The sequence below is a fragment of the Elephantulus edwardii genome, unplaced genomic scaffold (genome assembly GCF_000299155.1).
Source record: "Elephantulus edwardii isolate Elephantulus edwardi_28Jun2011 unplaced genomic scaffold, EleEdw1.0 scaffold00280, whole genome shotgun sequence".
NCBI lineage: Eukaryota > Metazoa > Chordata > Mammalia > Macroscelidea > Macroscelididae > Elephantulus > Elephantulus edwardii.
The window spans coordinates 872,577-899,915 of NW_006400030.1; the positions used below are offsets into that span (position 1 = coordinate 872,577).

General features: G+C 37.9%; 1 protein-coding gene across 2 annotated transcripts in view; it reads right to left on the reverse strand.

Moving 5' to 3' along the window:
* Positions 1–27,339, reverse strand: part of WARS2 (tryptophanyl tRNA synthetase 2, mitochondrial) — a 156,488-nt gene that overhangs the window by 33,923 nt on the left and 95,226 nt on the right. For both annotated transcript variants that reach the window (XM_006900315.1, XM_006900314.1), the window contains exon 3: positions 6,758–6,838. In XM_006900315.1, coding sequence (XP_006900377.1) covers positions 6,758–6,838 — 81 coding nt within the window. The remainder of the gene's footprint in view (positions 1–6,757; positions 6,839–27,339) is intronic.

Consider the following 27,339-nt stretch of genomic DNA (forward strand, 5'->3'; position numbering starts at 1 on the left):
TCACCATCCATCCTGATGCTGCCAATTGGTCCAGTGGTGAGAATCTTTGTCTTCTTGACATTGAGCTTCAATCCATACTGAAGGCTGCAGTCCTTGACCCTCTGCAGTAAGCATTTCAGGTCCTCCTCGGTTTTAACAAGCAGGGTTGTGTCATCTGCATAACGCAGATTGTTAAAAAATTAGTAAAGAAAAAAAAAGCATAGCCTTGGAGACCCAATGGAGTTAGCCCTGAGCTGGAATAAAAGAGAGGGCAGTGTGTTTTTTCACATGTTTATCATATGCCTCAGATATTAAACTCATGATATTATCTCATTAATCATGCTCTGGGTAAAATCAAGCTACGTAGCAGTCCAGTTTTGCCAGCACCATTTGTTGAAGAAGGGGTTGTTTCCCCATTTGATAAGTTTTGCTTTCTTGTTGGATACCAGTTGACCATAGGTAAATGAGTTAATTTCTGGGTTCTCTATTCTGTCACATTGGTCTATTGTCTGTTATTGTACCAGTACCATGCTGTTTTGGGTACTACAGCTGTGTAGCAGGTTTTAAGGTCAGGGAATGCTATGTGTCCCACTTCATTTTTGGTTTTCAGAAGTGCTTGGCTTATTTGGGTCTTTTTCTTTTCTAAATAAATTTGACAATTTCCCTTTCGCTCTCCTTAAAGAACGAATTTGGTATCTGTATTAGGATTGCATTGAACATGTGGCTTGCTTTTGGTAGGATTGTCATTTTCACTATATTGAGTCTTCCTATCCATGAACAAGAAACATTTTCTCACTTAGTTAGGTCTCTTATTGTTCCTCTCAGAAGCATGATCCACAATTTGTACCACATTAAAAATAAACAAAAACTCAAGGCTTTACCTAGGGATAAAGCCCCAAACCATAAAAATCCTAAGAGACAAAAATAGGACAAACTTAGAAGTCCTAGTCTATAGCATAAGTAGGCTGGCAAATACAGCCAGAAATGCACAACCAGGAAAGGATAACACCAATGAAGGGCTTTCTAAAGAACAAATCCCCACGGCATCATAAATTTTCCCCAAAAGGGTGAGAAAAAACCCTACTGACTGGGGAAAAAAATTTGGCAATGACATCTCAGAAAAGCGTCTCATGAGAAAAGTTTATAGAATACAACAGGTCCTCCACAAGAAATAGGACTGATAACCCAATAACAAAATTGGCAAAATACATAGAAAGACTTTTCAGAGAGGAAAATACTCAGATGCCAACAGACACACGAAGAAATGCTAAAAATCACCAGCAATAAGAGAGATGCAAATCAAAACCACAGTGAGATACCCTCTTGACCCAGTAGCAACAGCAAAGTTTAACAGGAAAGTAGGCAATAAATGGAGAGGATGTGGAGAATCTGGCACTTTCATGCACTGCTGGTGAGATTCTAAAATGGTACAACACCTCTGGAAGGCAGGGTGGTGTTTCCTCAAAAAGCTGAACAAAAAAGATTCCACAGGACCCAGCTATTCCACTGCTAGGAAGATACCTGAGGAAAACAAGACTTAGACATGAATGGAGATATGTACACCTATGTTCATAGCAACATTATTCACAATAGCAAGAAAATGGAAACAGCTCAAATACTCGTGAACAATTGTAAAAAAACCCCTTTAGTACATTCACATGACAGAATACTATGCAGCACTCAGGAGCAATGATTTTGAAAAATACTACATAACATCGGAGAGGCTAGAGAGTATTACGCTGAGTGAACTCAGGTTCATAAGGACAAATAATGCGTAAGACCATTATTATAAAAACAGGGATAACTCCAAAGAAGGAAAGAGAAAGGATGGGAGAGCTGAGGTTGGAGAGTGGGGAAAATCATGGGGTTGCTGATTTTGGTGAGTGGAGGGAGAGGTTGAAGTAATTAGGAAAGACTTAAAAGACATAATAGACAAGACCAATGATGATCAATTTTATAAGGTATGATGACGATTTATCAACAATCTGCGTTATGGAGATGACACAACCCTGCTTGCTGAAACTGAGGAGGACCTGAAGCGCTTGCTGCAGAGGGTCAAGGACTGCAGCCTCCACTATGGATTGAGGCTCAATGTCAAGAAGACAAAGATTCTCACCACTGGACCAATTGGCAGCATCAGGATGGATGGTGAAGAGATTGAGATTGTACACAGCTTTAGTTTGCTTCGCTCCACAGTCAACACTCTTGGCACCAGCAACCAGGAAATTAAAAGGCACATTGCCATGGGAAAGTCTGCTATTAGGGACCTCTCCAAAGTACTAAAGAGCAATGGTGTCTCTCTGGAGACTAAGGTGTGCCTGATACAGGCCATGGTCTTTGCAATCACTTGTTATGCATCAGAGAGTTGGACAATGACCAAAGAGGATAGAAGGAGAATTGATGCCTTTGAGCTGTGGTGTTAGAGAAGAGTACTGAGAGTACCAGGGACTGCTAGGAAAACAAACAGATTCATCTGGGAAAGTGTTAAACCAGGTGGCTGCTTGGAGGCAAGGATTCTGAGGCTCTGTCTAACATACTCTGGACATGTTGTGAGGAGAGACTGGTCCTTGGAGAAGGACATCATGCTTGGGAGGGTGGAGGGACAGCCCCCCAAGAGGGGAAGGCCCTCTATGAGATGGATTGATTCAGTGCCTGGGATAATCGGGATGGGAATGTCAGAGACAGTGCAATCGGCACAGGATAGAGCAGAGTTTAGGGCTGTTGTACATAGGGTCGCTATGAGTCGCAAGCAACTCGATGGCACATAACAACAACATGATGTATTAGAATGATCATATGAAATACAATGTGAATGAAAAAAAAAATTAAAAATGTATAAAAAATTCCAAGCTACATGCTCTTCCTCCCCCTACTAGTTTATTTACAAAATTCAAATATAAATTTGAACAAATTCTTTCAACTTCCCTCACCCCTCCCCATCAAACTGTACAACCCAATGATTAATCCTCACTTCCTGCTGCACATCCACATCCCTCTGCTTCCAGCCTCTCCCACCGCTCCTGGACTCTACAATAAAGGTTTTATACAACATTTATCCATATGTGACTGAGTTAGTTCACTCAGTATAATGCTCTCTTGTCCCTCCCAAATTAGGTAATAATTTACAAAGTTATTGCTCCTGTATGCTGCATAATATTCCATTGTGTGAATGTATTATAATCTCTCAATCCATCCATTTGTGGTTGGACATGTTGGCTGTTTCCATGTTCTTGTAATGGTGAATAATGCTTCTATGAACACTGGTGTACAAATCTCAGTTTATGCCTCAGTTCTAATATTCTCAGGGTATGTTCCAAGTAGTGGAATAGCTGGGTCATAGGGAATTTCTGTGTTCCGCTTTTTGAGGAAGTGCCAAAGTGCCTTCCAGAATGGTTGCACCATTTTACAATCTCACCAACAGTGCATAAGAGTTCCTTTCTTGCCCTTGCTGCCCTGTTAAACTTTGCCACTCTTACTGCAGTGAGATGGCAACCCATTGTGGTTCTGATTTGCATCTCTCTTACTGCCAGTGATTTGGAGCATTTCTTCATGTGTCTGCCATTCAAATATCTTCCTCTTTGAAAATTCTTCCCATGTCTTTTGTCCATTTCATAACTGGGTTATCAGTCTTTTTCTTGTGGAGGCCCAGGAGTATTCTGTAAACTTTTGTTATAAGATTCTTGTCTGAGACGGAATTACCAAATGTTTGTTCCCAGTCTTTAGGTTTTCTTTTCACCCTGTTGGAAAAAGTTATTGATGTGCATAGAGATTTACTCTTCAGAAGGTCCCATGCATCAATTTTATCCTCTTTAGATTGTGCATTTCTGATTGGATTTGGCAGGCTCTTTATACCTTGGATAAGCACTTCTAAGCTTGATCCAGTTTATTTCTTAAGAACATTATGGTTTGGGGCTTTATTCTCAGGTCTCTGATCCACATTGAGTTGATTTTTGTGTATGGTGTAAGATGTGGATCAAAAAAAAAAAAGATGTGGATCCTGTTTCAGCTTTCTGCAGGTGGAAGTCCAGTTTTGCCAGCACCATTTGTTGAAGAGGTTGTCATTTTCCCAATTGAGAGCTTTGATTTCCTTGTCGAATATCAGTTGACCATAGATAGTTGGATCTATATCTGGGTTCTCAATTCTGTTCCATTGGTCAATGTGCCTGTTATTGTACCAGTACCATGCTGTTTTGGTTACCACCATTGTATAGTAGGTTTTGAGGTCAGGGAGTGCTATATGTCCACCTTGTTTTTGTTCCTCACAAAGTACATGCTCTTGTGAAGTCTACCTCATCACTTCAATTCTGACATTACTGCCCTCTCATATTTTTTTTACAACTCATTTGTCTTTTCTAAATGGATCACAAGCCTCATTGGAACTGCCTCTAACTTACTGTTTGGAATCTGGCATCTCCTATGATGTTAGACTCCATGAAAGCATCATTAATATTTATTAATGAAGGAATCACCCTACAAGGCATAACTTACTCAAACAATGGACTCAAATTTGAGCCCATGCTTTCCCCATAAACATTGTCATAGATCAGTGGAAAGTTTTCTCCAGAATATCAGCACATTCATTAGTAAGGTGTCATCAGGAAGTCCTGAAACACCACTTAAAATGGGATTCCAAAAATCAAGAACACTGTAAAGAAACTCCATAGAACTGGTATGGAGTTCAGTTGATTTCAACTCACAGTAACACTCTTGTCAGGTTTCTGAGGTGATTCATTTAAATTTTTTTTTTTTTAAGGAAATTGCCTTGTCTTTATCTCATGACGTGGCAAGTATTCTCATTCAATTAGTACAGGTACACTTAGAATATTGAGGTTTGACCCTGATCACTCCTATAAAGTGAATATGACAATAAAACAAGTCACATGAAGTGAATATAAAAGTCATATTTACACTATACTGTAGTCAACTGAATGCACAACAGCATTACCTACCAAAAAGTTTGAATTTTTTTCAAGAATTACCAAAGTGAACTACTGAGACACGAAGTGAGTACATGCTGCCGGAAAAAGGTCACTGGCAACACTTGTATGATAAAGGGCTACCACAAATCTTCAGCTTGTTTAAAACAAGAAAAAAAGGTATGCCTATACTCACTTCCTATAGGAAAAGATTTCAGCATTGAACTTAATGTTAAAGTATTACGATAAAAAAGAAAGTCTTCCCTAAAATTAAAATACAGCAGAGAGCAATATAAAATTTTTTTTCTTAATTCCTGGCAATTAATGACACTGCAAGACAGCTCTGGTGTCTTGGTGGTAAGGAATGGAGTTGCGCTACCAATCCAAAGGCAGGCAATTGGAATCCACCAATTTTTTTCTGGGAGAACGATGGACAATTTCCTTCCATGTGATTCACTGCTTCTGAAAACTTAATGGAGGGTCAGCGATGAGTCAGTTCCTACTTGACAGCACACAACAACAACAGTGAGTCTGCGGCATTACCAAAACCTCTCACTTCTCCATTGCCACTTTGACATTAAGTTTATCTCTACAGCATATGCAAGGGCTTGTGAAGCTTCCCTCTGCTCCACCGTTTTACTGTGATTTTGGGTGAAAGTTTCCAGAGCATGTTGGTATCCCACTCAACCATTAACATGTATTTTGTTTTATGACACTGATGATCACAATCCCCACATTGTATCACCACTCTTGCTATTATCCCTCTGTGGTTCTTTTTCCACTTAACCCTCCATCCTCTCCCTTCTCATCTTCTGAGGTTTATCCCTGGGCAAAGGCTGCCCTTGTGGTCCATGTGGTTGAGTGTTCTAATGGCTGAGTACCTCCCCGGTGTGTTTACCCTACAGATCTATCTGTCTGTTGTTTGGCTGCAAGATGTGGCAGAGGGATGAGCTCAGTTCCAAGCTCAAAGAGCAACTTCAGAAGCTTTTGAGGAAACCAGTGGGACTGAAAATACGTTTGAAATAAGCTTGAAACTAAAATCAGTACTGACATAGTTAAGGACTACCTACCCCTAGATTATCCAATTGCAAAAATAAATGGAAGAAATAAAGCATTATGCATTATCCAATTTATCGTTCTCAGTTGACTTTCCTACAAAAGGCACAATCTTAATTTTACTGTGGGTTTGAACTGTTGCCTAGACTCGACTTGTTTAAATGTTAAATGAAACATGCTGTCCCTTCCCACAATAAGAAGATTCTTGCTTCACTGCCAGTTAATTCTAGTGGAGATAGAGGCAACCTCAGGGTGCAGTAATCCAGAAATTGGGGATTGCCAGGCATGGGGGTGCATGTGTATAATCCCAGCTACTTAAGAAGCTGCGGTTGGAGGACTGCTTGAGTCTAGGAGTTCTCGGCTGTAGTAAGCTCTGTCAACTGAGTATCTGTACTAAGCTTGGACTCAATACAGTGACCTCCCTGGAGTGGGGGACCACCAGATTTCTAAGGAGGGCTGATTTCTTCCATGTTCAGAAACAGAAACTGGGACTGTTTGTTTACTTTCTTGTGGTAGATTAAATTACTTTAACAAGTCTATCTATCCAGTAGTAATCTGATTCAACCCCACGTAGATCAAAACAAGTAGATTTTTTTAAGTTGGAAAGGACCAAGGAGAACCCTTTTACACTGTCTCAAGCCCCAAGCAAAGCGATTAAAACACACTTGTCTAGGCCATTAGTCAATAGCAAAGACACTAAGCTCAAGATCCCCAGGGCCTCACACAAAAAGAAACACGAAAAAGAACATGGCTGTGATGAGGAACTTGTGTTCCTTTCTGTTTATCGATCAGCCCCCGGCACTCACCTTCCACTGGTGTAAGTGTTGCAATCGGGGCAGTCTGACCATGCAGGCAAGAATCCAACTTAACTGTGTATGTTCAGATACCTATAGAAGTAAGATGGAAACAAACTGAAACAAGTCATTGTTTCATGCATATGAGACAAAACTAGACAGACAACAGATATTACCAGAAATGGCTATAAAATGGCTCCTAAATTAAGGTAATTAAAAAAAAGACAGCAGGAAAGAATTTCTTTCAGATTAATGATGCATATATAACATTTCACAGGTTATTGAGGAAATCGTCAATTCACTAAACCAATTACTAGTCTTAAGTTTAAATTGTTTCCACAACCTCCCTAGAAAGTAATCAGCCAGTCTCTAGTTCACTGTCTTTAGCGAGAGAGTTTTGTTATGTTCTGTGGCAACTATCCCATCTTTTAAAAAAATTAGGTTATTAAGATTACACACACACACACACACACACACACTCTCACTCTTCACTTATGCCAACTTCCTTTCTCTATTCCAACTCTTTTTTAAGTAAGTGAAAACTGATATCACACATTAATGCATGATAAAGTGCTGTACTCAAAAGGAAAGAGTAAACAGTTTATATTTTAATAACCCACTGCCAACAAGTTGATTCCTACTCACAGTGACCCTCTATTGGCTTTCCAAGGCTGGAAATCTTCATGAGATGAAACTATCTTTTTCTCATAGTACTTAGTACATTTGAACCACCAACCTTCTGCTTAGCAGCCCAACCTGTAACACACTATGCCACCACAGCTGCTGTGTAGCTAAAAAGTGAAATTTAATTGAAATTTAGAAATTACTTCATTATCTCACTAGCTCAAAAGATGTTTTTATAGCTTTAAGGTTCTTACTAAATCTAACAAAACCTTTTATTAAAAAAAAAAAGAGGTCTGGTCAGTAAGAAAATATAAAAACTTTTCCCAATTTGTTTCTGTCTTCAACAAATGTAATCAAGTAATCAAATCTGGCAACAATTGGGATGCCTCTTGGGCCCAGGCCAAATTCTAACTGATGACCTAGAAATGTAAGGCCTTATATCCCATCCCTGGACTCTGGAGATTTCTAACCCTTCATCAATTGCAGCTTTGTGTGTCCACATAATTTCCTTAAAAAGCAGAGATCGTTGCCAACTCTGTAAAGTGGCCCCAAATGTGTTTTTGTGGGTTCTGCAAATGGAACACAAAGACACGGGGCTGAGTGAGCCCAGGCCTATTTCACTAGCAAGCAATCGCCATCTGGCAGAGGAGTTTCTCATTCTTTCCCTCAAGTCACAGAGAGGGAAGAGTTGTTTTTCACGTGTTTGACAAGGGAATGCTTTCAAAGTTTTGCAAGTCGCTGGGCAAAATCTGTCATCTTTCTTCCAAGAGGCATTTGTGTTTCATTGAGGGCAATGGCTTTGACAGCTCTGTCCATGCAAATTGCTAACTGCTGCTGTAAACAAACAGCTATCAGACAAAACCAGTAACTCTGGATGTAAGCAAGTGGATTAGAGTTGCTTCCAATCATCAAGCAAAACACATTCTCATTAGAACTAATAAAACAAGAGACTTTTTTGGCATGAAGAAGCAGGAGCCGTTTTATGTTTTGTTTTTTTTTTTTTCCACCTTCTTTACTGAACTGGGGGAGAAGAATGAAAACATGGAACATAACCGGGGACATGTGGGGAAAAGGACTGCTTCCCCTCCATTCTCGCCTTAAAGCTTAGCTTTGGTGATATGCAAAAAGCTACCACCATGTCTCTCCATGAAGTCAAGTATTTTCCTTGGATGAGCTTTTTATTTGGACATATGGAATGAAATAGATTTTGTATTCTGCAGAGATCTTCCCGGTGTTTTCAAAAAGAGGGGGTATGAAATAAATTAAAATTTTACTCATACTGAGAAAAGTAGGTAAAAGGCCATAATTCCTCTTTAGTAATTATGTACATATATATAAAGGGTAGTATACTTCAGGACTTGGTCCTTTAATTTATTCATATTCATATTCATATTCATATTCATATTCATATCCATATTCATGATAGTTTTCTGGAAAAGTTTAGAGTTCTATCTTAAGTTAAAAAATAGAATTTAAGTAGTTGACTGTTTAACTTATGTTGTAAACCCATAAACAAAATGGCCCTGTTTAAGCTGCTGGGAAACAAAGGAAAAGGAGAATACAGTGGTCTGCTGGTCCTTTGCAAATAACTTAGCAGTGATATTGCAGCACAAAGTATGCTGGTGTTATGACCAAAAGGAAGAAGTAATGAAACCAAGGAGGCAGAGATTGGAGTGATGTGGCCATAAGCCAAGCAGTGCCAGAAGCTGGAAGAGGCAAGAAACAATGTTCTTTGAGAATCTAGGAGTACAAGCCTGCCAGTATTTTTATTTTGGTCCAGTGCAATGGATTTTGGACTTCTGGCCATCACAACTGTAAGAGTATAAAGATGTGCTGTTTGCAGCCATCAAATTGGCACTAATTTGTAACATCAGTCACAGGAACCTAACAGATTATATAAAGGTTAAATCAGCTATTATAAGTAACATTTAAGAGAACTAAAGAAATTATGTCTAAAGAGTTAAAATATGACAATATCTTACTAAATACAGAATATAAAATAGAAACAAGATAAATGAAAAACAAACTAAAGGAACTCTTACAGAGGGAAAAAAACCATACTTATTTTGAAATTTAAAAAAATCACTTAAGGGGCTCAGTAACAGATTTGAGTTGGCATAAAAAGAAGCAAATATGAAGTCTGTTCAATTGAGACTGTGCAGTCTGGGGAACAGAAAGAAAATACTGAATGAAGAACATTGAACAGAGCCTCAGACACCTTACAAACTATCAAGTGTAGTTAGAAAGAAGACAGACAGAAAGAAGAGAAGGAAAAGGAACAGAAAGAAATTTCAAGAATAATGGCCCAAATCTTCCCAAGTATGATGAAAAAACATTGTTCTACATGTTGAAGAAGTGCAATGAACTCCAAGTATGATAAATCCAAAGAAATCCACAAAAGGCACATCATAGCATAACTGTTGAAAGACAAAGACATGAAGAGAATTCTGCAAGCAGCAAGAGGCTCATGTACATAGAGTTCTCAATGAAATGAACAAGCGACTTGCCCTCTAAAGTCATGGAGGCTGAGGGCAATGGAAAAGTTATTTCAAAGTGATGACAGAAAAAGAATGTTAAGCAAGAATTCTATATTAAAAACAACACAACAAACTATCCTTAAAAAAAGGGAGGAGATAGTGAGATACTGCCAGGTTAACAGAAAGCTAAAAGAAAACTGTTGCTAATCTTTCATTATATCAAGTTATGCTAAAATGTTTCCTTATAAGAAACACTAATAGGAATTGTTCAGACAAATAAAAGGGCACTAACAGTAATTTGAATCATAAGGAATAAAATGAATCACTGAAGCTAGCTAGGTAAATACAGAAGGTAGTATATATTTTTGCAAATTTCTTTTTTTAATCTGTGTTAAATGGTAACTACAGAAGAAAAAATTATAAAACTGTACAGATGAGCTTACAATGAGTAAAAATTCTATTTTGCTGACAAAAAGAACAAAGCAGGGAAGGAATCAAGAAAGTAGCTTCCCTGGAGCAGTTTATGTATACTATTGAAATTAAGGTGGCATAAATCCAAACTATGTCGTTATGTGCCCTTGAGTCAACTGAGACTCACAGTGAGCCTATGACCAGTGGATCTGAATCTTTATCATTCTCATTATCTCCGATATACTTAAGCCCCCTGTTACAGTAACTGTGCCAACCCATCTTCTTGAAGATCTTCCTCTCTTATTTTCCGGGTTTTAAAAATTTTTTTTTAAATTTTATTATTTTTTTTATGTGTGTACTGTCAAATCAGATCTGACTGGTTCAGGAGGTGATTATTCCTCCTTCAGCAGAGCATCTGGTGGATTTGAACCACGCATCTCTGGGAGTGCAGTGCAGCTTCTTGCCACTAGGCCACCAGAGCTCACCTATTCTCCAGCTTTTTAAACATAATGTCTTTCTCCAAGGACTAGCCTCTCCTAAAATCCTGCCCGAATTATGTGAGACAAAGTTTCACCCTCCTTGCCTCTAAGGAATATGTTGGGTCGTACTTTCTCTAAGACAGATGAGTCTTTTGGCAGTCCATGAGATAGTATTATTCTCCAACACTACAACTCAAAGGCATCTATTCTTCTTCTGACATCATTATTAGAACTTTCACTGTCCAACTTTCAGATGCACAGCAAGTAACTGAAAAGACTACGGCTTGGATCAGGTGCACCTTAATCTTTAAACTGACATTGCTCTTTACCACTTTAAAGAAGTCTTTGTCAGCAGATTTTCTCCGTGCAACACCTCTTTTGATTTCTTGACTGCTGGTCCCACGGTGTTGATTGTAGATCAAAGTTAGATGAAACATTGAGAATTTCTATCTTTTCTCCATCTATCAGGTTGTTGCCCGTGGTGGCGATTTCGGTTTTCTTGATGCTGAGATGTAATCTATATTAAAGGCTGTAGTCTTTGTTCTTCTGCAGTAGGCACTTCAAGCCCTCCTCACTTTCAGCAAGAAAAGCTGTGTCATATGCCTAAGGCTGTTGTTAATGAGTTTTCTTATGAGCCATGTTTTCTTCATTAATTCCATGTTCTTGAATGATTTGCTCAGCATACAAGCTGAATAGGTATGGAGTAAAAAGATATAGATACATACCTTTCTAAAATTTTAAACAATGCAGCGTTCCCTTGTTCTATCACAACAATAGCTTCTTGGTCTGTATACATGTGTAGCATGAGCACAATTAAATATACTGGGCACACTTTCTTCTCAATTTTAGCCAAAATTTGTTATGATCTACACAGTTAAATGCCTTTGCATAGTCAATAAAACACAGATAGACATATTTCGTTGGGAAGCCAAATCTAAAGGAAAACATGTTGAAGTAAAAGAGCTGAACAGACGGTTTGAAAGGGCAGCTCGGGAGGACAAAGCAAAGTATTATAATGGAATGTGCAGAGAACTGGGATTGGAGACTAAAAAGGGAAGCATTCGCTCTGCATTTTTCAAGCTGAAGTAACTGAAAAACAAAAGTTAGGCCTCGTGTCACAATGTTAAAAAAAAGATGCTATGGGCAATATATTGAATGGCTGAGAAAACATAAAAAATAAGATGAAGGAAAGACACAGTATTACCGTACCAGAAAGAATTGATTGACACTGAAGAATTTCAGGAAGTAAAATATGAACAGGGGCCAATGGTAATGGAAGAGGATATGGAAGCTGCATTGAAGGCATTGGCAAAAAAATAAGGCCCCAGGAATTAATGGGACACTAATTGACTTGTTTAAATTAACAGAAGCATCCTTGGATCAGTCTATGCCAGGAAATTTGGAGGACGGCTATCTGGCCAAAGGATTGGAAGAGGTCTGTATTTGTTCTTATTCCTAAGAAGGGTGATCCAACTCAATGTGGAAATTATCAGACAATATCATTGATATCACATGCAAGCTAAACACTGCTGAAGATCATTAAAAAATGACTGGAACAGTACATAAATAAGGAACTGCCAGAAGTTGAAGTGGGATTTAGAAGAGGCTGTGGCATCAGGGACATCATTGCTGATATCAGATGGATCCTGGCTGAAAGAAAGGAATACCAGAAGAATATCTATTTGTGCTTTATTGACTATGCAAAGGCATTTGACTGTGTGGATCATGACAAGTTGTGGCTGACATTGAGAAGAATGGGAATCCCAGAGCACTTGATTGTACTCACAAGGAACCTATACATGGACCAGGAGGCTGTTGTGCGAATGGAGCAGGGGAGAACTGCATGGTTTGGAATTGAGAAGGGAGTGCATCAGGGATGTATTCTGTCTCCATACCTGTTCAATCTATATGTTGAGCAAATTATCTGAGAAGGTGGACTGTATGAAGAGGAGTGTGGTATCAGGATTGGAGGGAGACTCATCAACAACCTGCGTTACATGGATGACACAACCTTGTTTGTTAAAAGTGAGAAGGATTTGAAGCACTTGTTGCAGAAGATCAAGGAATGCAGCCTTCAGTACGGACTGTGTCTCAAGATCAAGAAAACAAAGATTCTTAGTACTGGATCAATAGGCAATGTCATGATGGATGGAGAGGAGATTGAAACTATCAATAGCTTCATCTAGCTTGAATCCACAATTAACATCCTTGATATGAGCAGTCAAGAAATAAAATGTTTGCAATGGGAAAATCTGCAGTTAGGGACCTTTCCAAATTATTGAGGAGTAGTGATATCAGTATGAGGACTAAGGTGAGTCTGATTCAGGCCATGGTCTTTCCGATTACTAGCTGTGTATCCGAGACCTGGACAATGAAGAAGGATGATAGAAAAAGAAGAACTGATGCTTTTGAGTTGTGGTGTTGGAGAAGAATATTGAACATTCCATGCATGGCCAAAAACCCCGATTAGATACGTCTTGAAGAGAGTGCAGCCAGAGTGCTCTTTGGAGGGAAGATTGATGCGGCTTTGCGTAACATACTTTGGACATATTGCTAGGAGGTGCTATTCCCTGGAGAGGGACATGATGTTGGGAAGGGTGGAGGGTCAGCAAGGGAGAGGAAGATACTCAACCAGGTGGACTGACATGGTGGCTGCTGCAATGAGCTCTTGTGTCAGGAAGTATGAGGACGGCACAGGACAGGACTGGGTTCAAATCTTTTTGTTCATAGGGCCCCTATGAGTCATATTCGACTTGATGGTACCTAACAACAACAACAGACATTTTTCTGATATTCTCTGCTATCAGCCAAGATTCCTCTTACATCAACAGTGGTATCCTTTGTGCACAGCCTCTTCTAAATCCAGCATAAATTTCCGGCAATTCTGTGTCAATGCACTTTTCTAGCAATTTATGAATAGTCTTTAGCAGGATTTTACTTGCATGCAATATTAATGATATTGTTCAATAATTTCCACATTTTGTTGAATCACCTCTCTAGGGAATAGGAACAAATAATGGATCTCATTCAGTCAGATGACCAGGAAATTGTCTTTCAAATTTGCTGTTACAGTCTGGTATGTCCAGGGCTGCATGTGTTTGCTGTAACATATCAACTGATATTCCATCAATTCCTTGAGGCCTTATTTTTGGCCTATTCCTTCAATGCAAGTTGAATTTCTTCTTTCATTACTACTGATTCATGATCACATGATACTTCCCGAAATGGCTCTGTGTTAGCCAATTCTTTGTTTGTTGTTGTTGTTGTTATGTGCCGTCGAGTCGTTTCCGACTCATAGCGACCCTATGCACAACAGCCCTAAACCCTGCTCTATCCTGCGCCAACCGCACCGCCTCTGACACACCCATCCCTATTACCCCAGTCACCGAATCAATCCATCTCATAGAGGGTCTTCCCCTCCTGCGTTGTCCCTCAACCCTCCCAAGCATGATATTGAACATCTTCATTAACTATTTCAACTGATATAGTCATTCTTATTCCTGTGTAGTCCATTAGGTAAGGTCCATGTGTACTCTCATTGCTGTTTATGTGGTGGTTTGTTTTTTGTTTTTTTTTTAAAGAACGTACTTGCTATGGGTCAGAGAGTTGGACAATGACTAGGGAGGATAGAAGGAGAATTGATGCCTTTGAGCTGTGGTGTTGGAGAAGAGTATTGAATATACCATGAACTACTAAGAGAACAAACAGGATCATCCTAGAGAGGGTTAAACTGTGCTGCTCCTTGAAGGCAAATATTCTGAAGCTTCGTCTGACATACTTTGGACATACTGCAAAGAGGGACCAGTCCTTGAAGAGAGACATCATTAAAAAAAAAAAAGAGAGATGTCGTTCTTGGGAAGGTGAAGGGAGGACAGCGCAGAAGAGGAGGACCCTCCATGAGATGGACTGAGTCAGTGACTGGGATAATGGCGGTGGGTGTGTCGGAGACAGTGTGATGGGCACAGGACAAAGCAGGATTTAGAGCTGTTGTACACAGGGTCGCTATGAGTTGCAGGTGACTTGATGGCATATAACAAAAACACACAACAACTTGCAATAAATAAGTTAATGAATAAATTGTACAATGAATAAATTAATTGTACAAAATTCTATCATTTGATCTTCAGTCTCATTTCTGTAACCATGGCTGTATTTGCCAATTACCATTCTTTCTTATATTTTTTCCCACTTTTGCATTCCAGTCACCAATTATTATTAATAAATCCTGACCGCATGTTCAATCAATTTCAGACCACAAAAGCTGGTAGAAATTCCAAATTAATTCATCTTTGACATTAGCGATTGTAGCATATATCTGAATGGTTTAAAGAGAAAAGGTGTCAGGTTATATTTTTGCTTTGTATCTATATAGTCTGTATGCTGAGCAAATAAACTGTGACCTGATCTATATGATGAAGAACATGGCATCAGGACTGAGGGAAGGCAAAACAGATGACAGTCTTGCTCGTAAAAAAAGTGAGGAAGATTTGCAGTACTCACTGTAGAAGATCAAAGACTAGATAGCCTTCAATATGGATTATATATAAACAAGAAAACAAAAACATTCACCACTGGACCAAGAGGGAACATCAACATAGATGAAGCAAAGATAAAGTTGTTAACAATTTCCTTTTATTTGGCATCATGCTAATTGTTGTTACTGTTGTTATGTGCTGTTGATTCGACTGTGACTCTGTCCTATCTTGAGCCATTTTCATTTTTCTGACACACCTACCTCCAATACCTCAGTCACTGAGTCAATCCATCGAATCCAAGGTCTTCCTCTCTTGTGCTGACTCCCACCCTTCAAGCATGATATCTTTCTCGAAGGACTGGTCCCTCTTGGCAACATGTCCAAAGTAGATGAGATGGAGCTTCAAAATCCTTGCTTCCAAGGAGCAGACTGGTTTCACTCTCTCCAGGATGGACTTGTCTGTTCTTAGCAGTCCATGGTATGTTCAAGATTCTTCTCCAGCACCACAACTCAAAGGCACTGATCCTTCTTATCTATCTTACTGTTATCTATCATTGTTAGTCATTGTCCAGCTCTCTGATGCATAGCAAGTAAGTGCAAAGACCATGGCCTGAATCAGGCACACCTTAGTCTCCAGACTGACACTGTTGCTCTTCAGTACTTGGAGAAGTCCCTGACAGCAGATCTGCCCAATGCAATTTGTCTTTTGATTTCTTGGCCGTTGGTTCCAAGAGTGTTGATTAAAGCAGTTAGTAAATCAAAAGTTATGGTTGCACTGGAAAAATATGCTGTCAAGAACTGTTCTTTAGTGTTAAAGAGAAAAGATGTCAGTTTAAATGCTACGGACTGAGAAAAACTGGATAAATTATGTGTACTGCACTGAAACAGATGGAGAGAATGGTTTAAAAGCAACATATGATAGGGTATTATGGTTACCACAAGAGTCCAGAATTAAGGTTGCATAGTGGAGTGGACTGGGGGAAGGGTGGGGGCGAGGAGATTGTATACCAATGAAGGAATTTTTCTTTTACTTTTAAAAGAGAGGAGTGCACTGGAGGGGAGGGGTGGGCAGGGAGAAAAGTACAACAATGAATGAGTGAATGGAAATCCAAAATCTTTGTAAATGTTCATTAAAATTAATAAAATAAAATGAAAAAAAAAAACCAAAAAGCTACAGTGTGCCTGATTCAAGCCATGGAGTTTTTAATTACTCCCTATGATACGAAAGTTGGACAAGGAAGAAGAATGGTAGGGAAAAAATCAGTTCTTTAGAACTGTGGTGTTGGGGAAGAATACTGAATAGCTCAAGGACAGTCAAAAGAAAAAACAAGTCTGTCTTGGAAGGAGTGCAATCAAGGAGTGGTCCTTGGAGGCAAGGATGATGAAACTTTCTCTCACTTACTTTGGGCATGCTGTCAGGAGGGGTCAGTCCTGAAAAGGCATCATGTTAGGAAAGGTTCAGAGAGGGATTAGTATAGTGTCTGTAACTATAGTGGTCTTGAGCATGTTGGAGATCATGAGGATGGTCCAAAAGAGGGCATGGTTCAGATCTGTTGTTCATAGGGTTGCAATGAGTTGTAGTCATCTTAATCACACATAACAACAATAGAAGATGACCTAAATAAAATGTGGTATTTTCATACAATGGCATGCTATAAAGTACATAAAAGAAAATGAGCTAGATTTACATGTATCAATCTGGGTAGATTACAAGGCATACTATTATATGAAAAAAAACAAAACAAAACCACAAAACCACACCACTGCATAAAGGTACTACAAATAAGATACTGCTTTTGTAAAACATTTTTAAAAATACAAACAAAATATTATAGATATTGTTAAAAGGTATTATAGCTGTAAATTACTATAGAAAATGGATTTTATTATGCATACTGAATATAAGATTTTGCTAACTTGGGGATAGTGCAAAGGAAAAGAGGAAGTAGAGGGAAAGAAAGTGATGTAGACAAGGGAGAGGGGGAAAGGGGCCTTCAACTCTTTAATTTTTTGTGGCCGAAAGTTATTATGTTATTTTATGATTATTGCTTTGTTTTAAATATTTTAAATGTTCAGTTAAAAAATGATTATAGAAAAAATATTCCAAAAGATATTAATATAGGTATCAATCAAACTCAAGCAATACACTGACACAATATATACTAAATCAAATCTCTAAAATATCCTTTGTGTCCCTGAGGATTTTATAATTTCCTATATAAATGTTATCTTTCTAGGAATCAGGTCCTACAAGGGTTTGGTCAGGACACTTGGAAGACTAGTCAGGCTCACAAATTCCCATTTATAGCTTCCTCTTGGAAACTAGCAATTTCATGCAGAGTTATTTTTATTAGACTCTTATCATCCCCATGACAAATCCCCTTAACAAGAACCTTAACAGGAACCTGATTTTAATTACAAGAACCTGTATCCTCTCTCTCTCTCTCTCCAGTCAATCTGCCTCCTGTCTGTATTTGGTTTTACCAAAGAACATCTATCTACACACATTTGGATTTTACTATACTTTCTGTTAATCTACTCCTTCGAAAATTAAATCAGCAGCTTCTATCAGTGCACTCACTGATGTGGATCTTCTCTTGTTGCAGGTGAGCCCTTACCTGAAGGGAAATAGCTCCTGGACCCACATGTTACCACTAAGGAGACTTAGTGGTGCAGTGTGTGTGTTATGTGTTAGGCTGTGCTGTGTTACATGTGCTGCTAACAGAAAGGCTGGCAGTCACTCTGTGGGAGAAAGAAGGGCAGTCTCCATCCTTAGAGATTCACAGCCTTGGAAACTGACGGAAGTTGGAATCAATTAAATCATAGTGCTTTCCTTTTTTTTTCCTTGAAAATGGAGTGCTGTAGTAAAGATCCTTGCTTAGAGGAATTAATTGTCTTTCTACCAAGTGAGGGGCTTTTATCTTTTACTCTTCTAAATGGCTGCAGGAAAGTTAGCCTGGTTTAATCTCTTATATCTAAACATTTACTTAACCTAAGAAGACAAAGGCAGGTTGTTTGAATTGACTAGCTGCTCCAAGAGAGAAAGATGAACAGTCTTTTCCTGTGTGATCTACAGTCTCTGAAAATCTAGTTGGTTCTAATTTAATGGCAATGAGTTTATTTGAGAATTTATGAACCTCTCTGGTGGTTGTCAGTGACCGACAATCAACAAAGTGGTCTGTAAGTAGGGATTTTTTTGAAATTCTGAGATAATCTGTACGAGAGAATGTTGTAGTTGTTGTTGTTGTCGAATCAAGAATGATTCATAGTGACCCTATGAACAAAAGACCTGAAGCCTTTCTGTAACTAATGTCATTTCTCCAAGTTCATACAGTTTCCAGAGCCATGTTGTTTAGGAAGTGGATGCCACTCCTGCTTCCAAACCTGTCTTAAACTGAGAGCTCCACCAAACACTGTTCATCACGGGTAACCGTTATGACATTTGACAACCCAATGGCACAAGGATCAGCATCACAGCAAACCCAGATTATCTCAGTACAGCAAATTGACAGAAGAGTGCTGAACGACTTAGAATGCTCCTCCAAAGAGGCTTACATAAAAGAACAACCAGACATTCCAACCAATTCTTAACTAAAACAAGCACACCCATCTTACAGATTCCTGTTGTGTTACCCAGTTACCAAAATGGGAGACTAGGGACTCACCTTAAAAACAAGGACCCTCCAGGATGCCTGATTGTTCTTTGATTTAAGCCTCTTGTTTAGTATTAACAAGACTTCCTGGAGGGTGCCTGTTTTTAATGTGAGCCCTTCATCTCCATTTTGGTGACTGATTGACATGGCAGAAATCTGTAAAATGGGCATGCTACTAGAGAATAGTGAGAAAAATATCAGAACCTTTATTCCTATTCATTAAAAAAAAATTCATCCTTTTAATTTTTTAATTTATAGGTAAGTTTTATAACACACATTAGGTATAAATCTTAGGGCTAACTTAAACAACTTGCCTCCAGGAACTCTATGAACTTTGATAAATGTTGATAGTTGTAGAGGGCCCTGCCTCAGGCCTTATGTTCATAGGATCGCTATGAGTCATTCTCAACTTGAAGGCAAACAACAACATGGAAAACAGAAAATATGAGAAAATCTACAAATTAGAAAATTAACAGTATTATCATGAATACAAAGAACATTTATAAAAACTGTCAATTTACCAAAGTCCACCTTAAAAACAAACCCATCAAAAACTGGAAACACAGACAATATGCTGGGACCAAAAGAAGTGAAATTAGAAATCAATATAAAAGAAAACTAAGGGTTTTATTTTGTTGTGTTTTTGTTTTGTTTTGTAGAAAAGACTGTATATAGAAACTAAAATACATATATATACTTCTAAATAAACATAGATCAAAGAAATAACAATGCAAATTATTTAGAAATGAATAATAAAAACACTGCACATTTCAACTTTGTGTAATTACATTAATAGTAAAAAGAAGAAAATTTATTTTCTTGAATGTTTCTATTAGAAAAGAAGAAAAGTTGGAAATTAATGAGGTCAGTTTAAGAAATTTGAAAATGAGCATCAAGAATGTCAAAGCAAACAGAAGAGAATAATGAAAGTAAACAGAAAACAAGGATAAAACATAAAGTTTTGCAAAACCAAAGGTCTGATCTCTAAAAAGTTTCAGAGTAGCCTCTAGTAGAAATTACTAAGGGAAAAACAGGAAAGGGGCTCTTTAAAGAAACAACCCACAGAACATATTACCTAGTGATCAATGTTTGAGGGAAGAAGTTTGAAAGCCACCTATCCATCAACACACACACACACATACACAAGCACACACACACACACACACACACACACACACACACACACACTCTATAGCTTCTCAATACTTAAAAGTCCCAATACTTATTTTTGATGAGATATACAGTGAAACTAATAAATAAGATGTTTTTTATATTATAAAATGAAATGTGTCAAAGTTGCAAACATGCATAACTAGGAGAATCACAGTGTAATAAATTCATGCAGGGTAAAAACTCATTCAAAGTACAAAGCAAAATCAATGAATTTTAATGTAACAAAATATAAAGAAGTTCACTGATCTAGTGTTAGATCCCACACAGCAACTAGCCTTTAAGAAACTTTCCTCTATTTGGAAACAGTAAAACTCTCATGCACTGTTAGTGGGATTGTAAAATGGTACAACACTCTGGAAGGCACTTGAACATTTTTCCCCAAAAGTTTAACATTGAAATCCCATATGACCCAGCTATTCATAGTTGGTTTTGTGTACCACTGAGTTGGAATCAACCCATAGCTGACCCTCCAGTGGTTTTTCAGAGGCAATTAATCACAATGAGAGGAGATTGCCCATTCTTCCCCTATGGAGCAGCTGGTGGATTGTAACTGTTTACCTTTGAGATTGCTGCACAGGTTTTTACCACTAGGCCACCAGAGTTCCCTATTAATTGTTAGGAATATAGGTATATAGATACAGCAAGGAAAACAGAACCAAGGTAATGAATGGAAATAAAGTTGCACACCTATGTTCACAGCAGTGTTACAACAGCAAGAAAATAAAACAGCCCAAAGGTCCATCAACAAACAAATGGATTGAAAAACTGTAGTACATTCATACAATGAAATACTATGCAGCACAATGGAGTAATATTTTGTAAAATACTACATAACATGGAAGAGTCTAGAGTATTATGCTAAGTGAACCAAGTCAGTTTCATAAGGGCAAATACTGCATTAAGACCATTATTGTAACAACAGAAGGATCAATGGGAATGGGGCTTCCTGGGAACAGGTCCCTCCATTTGGGTATTCTTGTCTCTGTGGCTGTGGGATCATCTCAGGGACAAGAAAGTTTGGGACACAGAGCTACAAGCAAAGGAAAGACTTTCTCAGCTTTCTAAGAGAGGAAGGGCTGACTTAAGACCCCTCTGCACACAAGCCGTTTGAATTTTCAGCTCTTATCTCGCATCACTCTAGAGACAAAGGAAAACATTAAGCTTCAGGAAAGAAGGTGCATCAGAATCTGTTCCAGTGGAGCACTTAATCTGACATCACTCATCCACATCGTATAAGAAGAAGGACAACAGAGTTTGGGACAGGGGACTATATCAAGGTGAGAGATTCCTGCAGGACTGAGGTATGGAACAGAGAGGACGTAAAAGACTTTGTTGTTATGTGCTGTTGAGTCACTTGCAACTCACAGTAACTCTACGTACAAAAGCCCTAGACTCTGCTCTGTCCTGTGCCAACCTCACTGTCTCTGACACACCTACCCTTATTACCCAAGTCACAGAATCAGTCTATCTCATTGAGGGCCTTCCTCTCTTGAACTGTCTTCCACTCTTCCAAGCATGATGTCCCTCTCCAAGGATTGGTAACTCCTTGCAACATGTCCAAAGTATGTCAGATGGAGTCTCAAAATCCTTGCCTACAAGGAGCAGCCTGGTTTCACTCTCTCTAAGGTGTTTGTTCTCCTGGCAGTCCATGGCATATTCAATATTCTTCTCCAGCACCACAGCTAAAAGGAATCAGTTCTCTATCATACCCAGTCATTATCCTAAGGAAAGGCAAATCTTTCCAGCAAGGACATTCAGAAGAGAGAGTGGCTCATCCACAGACTGAACATTTAGCTTAGCATCTAATCAATAATATAAAGATAAGAACTACTGACCACGTACACAGATACATCAGAAACAGCCTAACCTATATAAAAAAAACAAAAACAAAAAACAAAAACTTCACACATGGAAAGAAAGCAGTAGGCAGCTTCAAACACTGTGAAAAAAACAAATTAAACCTTCTCCAAAAAAAGGCAGATAATATTGCAGACCCAATGACTAGCCCAGAGTCAAGAAGGTAGATGTATGGAGACATCTGAACGGCTACAATTGAAAGCACACATGATGGAAGAAAAAACGGAAGCCACAAATAAAGGAAATAATCCAAACGTAGACAATCAGAAGAAATATATTGATGAGGAGTTATTTGAACAACTACAGGGGAAAGTGCAAATGATGGAAGAAACAATGGAAATGACCAAGAAAGCAAATACTCCAGAGACATGGAGCCAGGCAAAATATACTGACAAGGAGGAACTTGAACTACTAAGGAAGAAAATGCAGCAGATGGAAGAATGAATTGAAACTATAGATAAAGAGGTACAAGAATTTAAAAAATCATCAGAATAGAGAGAGGGTATAGTCAACACAGTACTGTAAAGAACAGAAATGCATGAAAATACAATTCAGAATATTAATACTGAAATGGCAGAAGTGTCAAACATGCTGGAAGGAGAAAAAAATCAGAAGAGAAGAAAAAGAACAGACAGTCAGTGAAGTGGAAGACAAAAACCTCAACAGAAATATACTAGCAGAAAAATCAGAGATGAGACATAAAGAAAATGAAGCAAACATTAGAATCATCTAGCATGGCATCAGAAGGAATAATATACTTATGACTGAAATTCCAAAATATGAGAGGGACAAGAAAATCACGGAAAAAACTGTGGAAAAGGCACTAGAAGAAAACTTCCAGGATATTATGAAGAACAAAGAAATCCACATTCAAGAATCCCAACAAATATCAAATAAACTAGACTCAAAAGGAAAAAGAGGAAGACAAATCATAGTCAAATTCTCCAAAATAAAAGTTAAGGATAAAATACTAAAAGGAGCATGAGAAAAACAAAGAATCACCTACAAAGGAAAAGCTATTAGATCAAGTTCTGATTTTTCAGAAGAAACCATGTGAGCAAGAAGACAATGGGATGGTATATACAGAAAGCTGAAAGAAAACAACTACCAACCAAGAATCCTGTACCCATCAAGGCTTCCATCAAATATGAAGAAGAAATCACATCCTTTGCAGAAAAGAAGAAACTCAGGGAATTTGTGAAAGCAAGACCAAAACTACAAAACCTTTTAGGGGAAATCCTTTACACAGAAACATCAAAAGAAAGTGGATGGACCATAGTAACAAGAAACAACAACAAAAGGAAACACAGAAGCATGGCAATGATAAAACCTAGTCTGTTAATAATCACACAATGTGAATGAACTAAATGCACCAATCAAGAGAAAAAGAATAGCAGAATGGATTAAAAAAAAAAAAGCAGCTCATCAATATGTTGTCTACACCTCTAAGAAATGAAGAGAAAGACAGACTCAAAATCAAAGGCTGGAAAAAATATACCAAGAAAATGTCATCCACAAAAATGCGGAGTTGCAATACTAATTCCTGTAAGATATACTTCAGAATGAAAACCACCACAAAAGATAAGGAAGGGCAATATATAAAGCACAGTACATAAAGAAAACATAACCTTGGTCAACATCTATGCACCCAATGGTATCTTGCTAAATACATAAAACAACTATTAACAGAATTGAAGAAAGACATAGACAACATCACAGTAGTGGTAGGAAACTTTAACAAACCACTCTCATTAAAGCATAGGTCACCTAAAAAGAAATTTAACTAAAATGCAGAATATCTAAGTTATACATTCATCCAACTTAACCATGTGGATATATTCTGAGGGTGGCACCCAAATGAAACCCAATTCATTTTCTTCTCAAGTGAACATGGAACATATTCCAGAGTTGATCACATATTAAGACACAAAGCAAGCCTCAAAAAGTTTAAAAATATTGACCTTATTCAAAATACCTTCTCAGACTACACTGCCATATAACTAGAAATTAACCACAAGAGGATAGAGCTTATAAAACTACCAATGTGGAAGCTAAATAACTCTCTACTAGAAGACGATTGGGTTATAGAAGAAATAAAGAATGAAATTAAAAAGTTCGTTGAAACAAATGATAATGAAAAGGCAATGTACCAAACTTATGGGATGCAGCTAAGGCAATCCTTAGGGGGCAGTTCATAGCAATAGGCAAACACATAAAAAACAAAGAAAGAACAAAATTAATGATCTAAATCAACACTGTCATCAAATAGAAAAAGAACAACAATCTAACCCTATCTTCTTGTTGTTGTTGTTAAGGGCCATCGAATTGTAGACAACTCTCAGCCACCCTATAGAAAGACCTGAACACCTATATAACTTTCATTGCTTCTCCAACTTCATAGAATTGCCAGAGGCAAGCTATTTCAGAAGTGGATGCCACTCCTGCTTCCAAGCTTGTTTTAATCGGGAAGCTCCACCAAACACTGTCTATCATGAAAAACCATTATCACACTTGACACATCAGTGTCACAGTGCTTAACATCACAACAACCATGAGTTACCTCTGTACAGCAAATGGGCAGGCCAGTGCTAGAACACTTAGAAGAATGTTTGACAAAAACAATTAAATCCAGGCCTGAGGGCCGCAGATTAAAATTACCCACCTTTGGTTTGGTAGCCTAACTTTCTATCCACTAGACCAACAGAGCTCTCTCTATGTTGTTGTTGTTATTAAGTGTCATTGAGTTGTAGACAATTGACAGTGACCCTATGAACAAAATACCTGAGGCACAACTTTTATTTCTCCAGGTTCCTAGGGTTTCTGGAGGCAAGCTATTTTAGAATTGGGCGCCACTCCTGGTTCCAAACTTGTTTTAATTGGTATAATCCCATAGCCTCTAGAAAAAAAGGAAATTATAAGAACAAGAGCTGAAATAAATATAGAAAACAGAAAAACTATTGAAAGCATCAACAAAACTGGGAGCTGGTTTTTTGAAAGGGTCAGTAGAATTGACAAACTATTGGCAAACTTAACAAAAGAAAAAAGGAGAAAACACTAATATCTCAATTAATTAGTGGCAGAGGTGACATTACAACAGTACCAGAGGAGATTAAATCTATAATATCAGAATATTATGAAAAACTACACTGTGATATATTTATTAAACCTAGAGGAAATGGACAAATTCCTTGAAACTTATGCCCTACCTAGATTGACATGGACAGAGGTAGAAAAGAACACTTGAACAGATCCATCACAAAAGAAAACTCCCCCACAAAAAATGTCCTGTACTAGAGGGCTTCATGGCTGAATTCTACCAAACATTCAGAGAAGATTTATCACTAATTCTACTTCTTTAAAAAAAAAAAATTAAAAAAAAGAAGGAATACTCTCAGAGACATTTTATGAAGCAAACACAACCACAATATCAAAACCAGTCAAAGAAATTACTAAAAAAGAAAACTACAGATCAATATCTCTCATGAACATAGACACAAAAATTCCTCAACAAAATCCTAGCTAACAGAATCTAAAAAAGCACATTAAAAAATAATTCCTCATGACCAAGTGGAATTCCTAATAGGTATGTAAGAATGGTTCAACATAGGTTCAATATAAGAAAAACAATTAATGTAACTCACCACATTAATAAAGCAAATAACAAGAACCATATGATTTTAGCAACTGATGCAGAAAAGGCATTTGAAAAAATCAAACACCCCTTCCTGATTAAGACACTGAAATAAATTCGAACATATGGGAATGTTCTCAACATAGTGAAAAGCATATATGCAAAACCAAGAGCAAATATCATCCTCAATGGAGAAAGACTAAAAGCATTTTCTTTGTGAGCAGGGGCCAAACAAGGATGCTCATTGTCACCATTTCTATTCAATATTGTATTAGAAGTACTTGCTAGGGCAAAATGACAAAAGAAGGAAATAAAAGGTATCTCGATCAGCAAAGAGATTTTTAAACTATTACTATATGAAGATGATATGACAGTGTATACAGAAAACCCCAAGGATTCAACAAAAAGAAAACTGTTAGAACTAGTGGACCAGTTTAGTAGGGGAGCAGGATACAAGAGCCATATCCATATATCAGTGGGATTCCTCTGCAGTAACAAAGAGAACTCAGAGAAGGAAACCAAGAAACAATACCACTTAAAACAAATACAAATTGAGATACTTGGGAGTTAACCTAACTAGAGTCATAAAAGACCTGTACAGAACATTTCTATAAGACACAATAAAAGACCTAAGTAAATAAAAAAAATGTTCTCTGTTCATTGATAGGAAGACTCAGTATTGTGAAAATGACAATCGTACCAAAAGCAATCTATGTGTTCAACGTAATCCCAATACTGATCGAAGAGATCAAAAGGGCAACTGTCAAATTTATTTGGAGAGAAAAGAGATCTAAAATAAGCAAACCACTTCTGAAAAACAAAGTGAAGCAGGAGTCATAGCACTTGCTGACTTCAAAACACTGCAGCCGTAACCAAAACTGCACGGTACTGGTACAATGATAGGCACACAGACCAATGAAACAGACTTAAGAATTCAGAAATAGACCCGGATATCTATGACAATTATTGTTCAACAAGGAAATAAAATCTACCCTATGGGGAAATGACAACCTCTTCAACAAATGATGTTGCCAAAACTGGACTGTCACCTACAGAAAGCTGAAGCAGGGTCTGTATCTCACACAATATACAAAAATCAACTCAAGGTGGATCAGAGACCTGGGAGTAAAGCCCAAAACCATAAAGTTCATAAGAGACAAACTGGGACCAAGCTTGGAAGGCTTAGTCTATGGTATAAAGAGACTGACAAATATAGCCAGAAATGTATCATCTGGAAAGGATAAAATTGATGAATGAGACTTTCTAAAGATTAAATATCTATGATCATCAAAAACTTTCCCCAAAAGGGAAAAGAAAACCTACTAACTGGGAAAAAACATTTGCCATCTCAGAAAAGGGTCTCATAACAAAAGTTTACAGAATCCTCTTGGGCCTCCAGAAGAAGAAGACTAATAACACAATTACAAATTGGGTCAAAGACATGGAAAGACTTTTCACAGAGGAAGACATTAAGATGGCCCACAGACACATGAAGAAATGCCCCAAATCACTGGTAATAAGAGAGATGCAAATCTAAACCACAATGAGATACCATCTCACCCCAGCAGCAGTGGCAACATTTAGTAGGGCAGCAAGCAATAAATGTTGGAGAGGATGTAGAGATGTGGGAACTCTCATACACTGTTGGTGGAATTGTAAAATTGTACATCTGCTCTGGAAGAAAATTTGGTTATTTCCCCAAAGAGTTGAACAGAAAAACTGTGTATGACCCAGCTCTTCCACTATTAGGAATATGTTTTTTTTTTGTATAATTATATTTTATTAATTTTCATAAACATTTACAGAGATTTTGGG